Here is a 4,431-nt window from a genome sequence, read left to right as displayed (position 1 = left end):
CCTGGCTCCTGCTGGCCCCACCCCTCCTGATCCAAGCCAGGATGCCGCTGGCCTCTTGGCCACCTGGGCACCCTGCTGGCCTCTCGACCAACCCCCCCAGGGCCTTTTCCGCTGGGCAGCTTTCCAGCCGCTCTGCCCCACGCCTGGAGCGCTGCCTGGGGTTGTGGTGACCCCAGGGCAGGACCCGGCCCTTGGCCTTGTTGCCCCTCACCCCATTGGGCTGGGCCCATGGCTCCAGCCTGGCCAGGTCCCCCTGCAGAGCCCTCCTCCCCCCAGCAGATCCACACTCCCACCCAGTTTGGTGTCATTTGCAAACTGACTGGGGGTGCCCTCGATCCCCTCGTCCAGGTGGTTGATAAAGATATTAAACAAGACCGGCCCTTGATGAGGCTGCTGCCTGCCCACGCTCCGCAGGCAGGGCAGCAGGCAGAACCCCCCCAGCCGGGGAGCTGGGACCCTGCTGCTCTGTGGTTTCACCTTTGGGGGGGGGATCACAGCTCTGGTTTACCAGGGTTTTTTTTGAGCTCAGGGACTCCTAGGATGAATTCTCCCCAGTCCAGCGGTGACAGTGGCTCTGGTGACCGCCTGGTGTGCTGCTGCCCACATCCATGGGCATGCCAGGGCTGCCCCAGGGGGGGGGAGCCTGGAAGGTCCATGCTGCTGCGTGCACAGCCCATGGAGGCTCCTCTTGCTGCTGTTCAGGTGATAGCTACAAGTGCATCAATAATTACTTAATAATTAATAATACAAATGACCCGAGCAGGGCCTTGCATGGTATTTCACTGTGATGGTCACCCGGCATCCCCATGGGTTTGGGGAGCAGGGCGCAGATCCCACATGGTGCTGCATGTTTTATACCGAGCAGTGGATGCAGTGGCCCCTGGTCCCCGGGCGTAGCAGCCATAAACTGACCCCAGCTATTGCCTAAATGCCATCGAGGCTGTTGGGGCTCATCGCCGCTGGGCAGTGAATTTGGCTTTGTGTTTCTTCCTGGATAGCCCACCGGGCTGTGTAACGCTGTCAAAGAAACACATAAAGGACCAGTACTTAAGAGGCTCAGCTCTGGGTTTTATTGAAGCTGTGTGGCTGTTCTATTTCCCTCCTTTAAAATGTCATTTGTATTTGTGACTACGCCACAAAAGTGTTTCTAAAAAGAGCAGGCTGTACGAGGTGCTGTATTTCTCCTTTGCTAACAGTGCATTGAGGGGCTGTAACGCGTGGCTTTGCACTGTTATTTGAAACAGCGAAAGCCTCGTGGCTGCAGGAGGAGTCTGAGCAGGTTTTGGGTAAGTAAACTTTACTCGGGATAATCGGCCACTAAACTGGTGCTTGATCCTGCGGCTTCCATCCAGCCATCGTTCCTGAGCTGCTCTGATAAACTGGACTCAGAGCATCAAACCAAAATCCGCCGAGGGTGTAAAAACCCCCGCTGCGTTGTGTTTGGTCCCAGCTTCATCATTCGTGTGCTGTGGGGGAAGTGGGTTTGGGTTTGCAAACAGAATTTTCCCAGCCAGGACCAGCTTGGGTTCCTTGGAGGAGATGGCAGCTGGTGGCTTTGGCCAGGTCCCCAGGGGCTCTTGGCTTTGGGGAGACCTTTTGGGCAGGCTGAGCGTCAGCTTTGCCTTTAGGGAGCGTAGAGAGCCTGCGTGACCTGGTAGAGCGTGTGTTCCGTGATGTCCTTGAAGTACTGGCCGTTTTTCCCAGCCCCTCCGCGAGGCTGGGCCTCGCCCCTGCCCTAGCCGAATTCTCCGCAAACTTCAGGAGCAGCAGAGCCCTCTTCACCTCCACCCAGCTCTGGAGCAGGGCGAGGGTCTTCCTGCTCCTGGCAAAGAGCTCCTGGCGAGGCCCCCAGAGCAGGACCTGCAGGATGCTCCTGGCCTGCTCGATGGAGACCCTCTTGCAGGGGTCTCTGTGGAGAAGCAGCATGGCCAGACGCTTGAGTCCCGTGGAATAGATGGACAGGGAGGGGATTTCAGGAAGTCTATTGCTTCTGAACCCCAAGGCGTTTTCCAGAGAGATATCCACATGCAAGATCTGATAGATCAGCATGCCCACATTCAGCTCATCTGCCACCGGGGAGGGCGGTGTAGCAAGCCCCTGCCTCCAGTCCTGCTCTTGGCTGGTAGAACAAGATCTGCGCTTGTCTTTAACCTTGAAGAAGCTGCTGATGAGCAGCCTTGGAAGGCACAGGGATGCCTCTTTGCCTTGCTGGCTCCGGGGAAGGCACGGGCACCGCACCAGCAGCAGGTTCTCAGGGCAGAGGTCCCCCTGCCCCACGTTCTGCACCCGGAGGTGCTCCAGCCCCATGCACACCTGCAGGAGGAGGAGGCAAGCCAGGCGTTCGTAGTGCCCGGGGCTGGTCCTGTGTAAACTGTGGGATCCCTTCACAAAGCCCGCCAGGGTCTGGTAGGGAACCTCAGGAGAAATAAAGACCTGCAGGACAGGGTGGGTGGCGAGACGGGCTGGCTCCTTTCCAGAAGGGGACCGACTATGCTCCCCAAGTCTTCCTGGGAGCACCAGCTCCTGAGGGAGGAGGTCGGTGAAGCGGCCGATCAGGCGCTGGATGCTGCAGTGTGCCCCGAAGGGGCTTTGCACCCCCAGGCTGGCACAGCCCCGCTTAGGGACCTGCAAGGAGAGACAGGGCATGACCAGCTGCATGAGGATGGAGCCATGGGGTGCCTTGTCCTGGGCCGGGCCACCGCCTCAGCTCAGGGCCACCAGCCCTGGTGCGACCCACGCATGGTGCTGGGCTCCTCCTGCACCCTTGGAACCCACTGGTGCAACTTTGAGCAAGAAATGGGAATGGGGAGGGGGTGTAACCCCCAGGTGAGTTGCAAAGCTGCCTTGATGGGTCTCATCCTGCACTGCCTGAGGAGCCAGCTCTGCTCCAGCCTCTACTTTGTGGCTACTGGCCCCTCAAGACCACTTGCCAGGGCATCTCCCTCAGCGGTGCTTTTCTCCTTGACATGTCCTTTGCACCCATGGCAGCTCTTGCCCTCGCCTCCCCGGCCCACGCCAACAGCACCGTCTCATTTAGCAAATGCAGAAGTAGGTGTGGAAAGCGGAACTGCCTGCCTGACAGGGGTCAGTGCCAACGCTCCCCGTTCACGCTTGCCTGCAGCTCCGCAGCCTCCCCATGCCCCGGGAGCCCCTGAGTGTTCCCCTCGCCGCCCCCAAATTCCCTGCTTACCTTGGCTGCAAGCACCAGCTGGGTTTGCTCAAAAGTGAAGCCCACCCGGAAATACCAAGCGTCCCCGCTTTCGCAGCACGGCGCCCGGTCCAGGATGCTAGCTGCCTGGCACCCCAAGACCACCCTGCCCACCCCATCCAGGCTCTCCAGGGGCTGCAGGAGCTGCCCCAGCTCCCCGTCCACCGTCCTGAACGTCAGCTCCGCTGGGCTGGGTGATGGGACTTTTTGCGGGTTGCTCCAGGCCACCGGTTCCCCCAGGCTTTGGGATTTGGTCAGGGGCTTCTTGGATCCCCAGGAGGGTCTGTCCCATGGGGGGATGGAGCTGGGAGCTCCCTCCTCATGCCGCGGATGGGGTGGTGGGATGGTGTAGAGGATGCTGCCAGCCCATGGTGTGGGGTTGTCCTGACCGTGCCGGAATAGTCCCTGCTCTGGGAAGGACTCCGCTCGCTGGAGCTGCTTTTTTGGCAATGGGGGAGGCAGGGGGTCCTGGTCAGACTGAGAGGGGGGTCTCCCGGCTCCTTCCCCTCGGCTAGCCTTGCGGGGGACGAGGTGGGCTCGCAGCTCTCCTGGGGAGGGAGGAGCAGATACGGCAGGGCTCAGACTTCCCCGGGGGGGCAGGGGGGGAGGGAAGAAAGTGGGAGATGAAGCCATATGGGGGATACAAGCTCGTTGTTATTTGCCCCACTGCATATTTCCAGCCCCAAAGCGATGCCCAATGCCAGCCAGAGGGGTGACAACCGGGTGCTGCAGGAGGAGGACGGGGACAGCAGCGGGGTTCATCCCCCCCATCTGAGCTGGCACCTCGGCAGGCAGGAGGGCAGCGGGGTTGGGGGCGTCACTCACCCACGTTGCTGTAGATGAGGGCTGAGTCGGGGGGGCGAGGAGAGCAGCCCCCCGGGGTGGCCAGCATGGGGGCAGGTGGTCCGGGGGCGCCCAGGTCCAGGCTGCCGCTGCGGGTGTACACGCTGCCCCGCGCCTGCACGACGCCCCTGCACGGAACCGGGAGTCAGCACTCACCCCCCCCGGGGGGTTTCCGACTCCTTTTGGTGCCACTTCAGGGGAAAAATAAGAAAAGGGAAGTGGTGGCCTGGGGAGCCCTGGCTGTGTGGTTTTGGGGCAAAACACAGGGAGTTTGGTGGCCCAGTGACTCCAGCTCCTGCACTGGGGAGGTCCTGGGGGTGCTCCCGAGGGGTGGGGGCTGCCTTGGGGGCTTCACGTGCACTGGTTCACACCTGTATGGG

General features: G+C 61.2%; 1 protein-coding gene across 1 annotated transcript in view; it reads right to left on the bottom strand.

Moving 5' to 3' along the window:
* Positions 1-1,024: 1,024 nt before the first annotated feature.
* PEAK3 (PEAK family member 3) overlaps positions 1,025-4,431 on the bottom strand; it is a 4,349-nt gene continuing 942 nt past the window's right edge. Inside the window, exons 2-4 of the mRNA XM_035899748.1 lie at positions 4,034-4,179; positions 3,191-3,756; positions 1,025-2,625 (exon numbers count right to left, since the gene is read on the bottom strand). Of these exons, the coding sequence (XP_035755641.1) occupies positions 1,456-2,625; positions 3,191-3,756; positions 4,034-4,179 (1,882 nt within the window). The 3' untranslated portion in view covers positions 1,025-1,455. The remainder of the gene's footprint in view (positions 2,626-3,190; positions 3,757-4,033; positions 4,180-4,431) is intronic.

This window comes from Egretta garzetta, unplaced genomic scaffold (assembly GCF_000687185.1).
Source record: "Egretta garzetta isolate BGI_Z169 unplaced genomic scaffold, ASM68718v1 scaffold418, whole genome shotgun sequence".
Classification (NCBI taxonomy): domain Eukaryota; kingdom Metazoa; phylum Chordata; class Aves; order Pelecaniformes; family Ardeidae; genus Egretta; species Egretta garzetta.
Note: the sequence above shows the minus strand (reverse complement) of the source record. Positions and strands in the feature narration are given on the sequence as shown.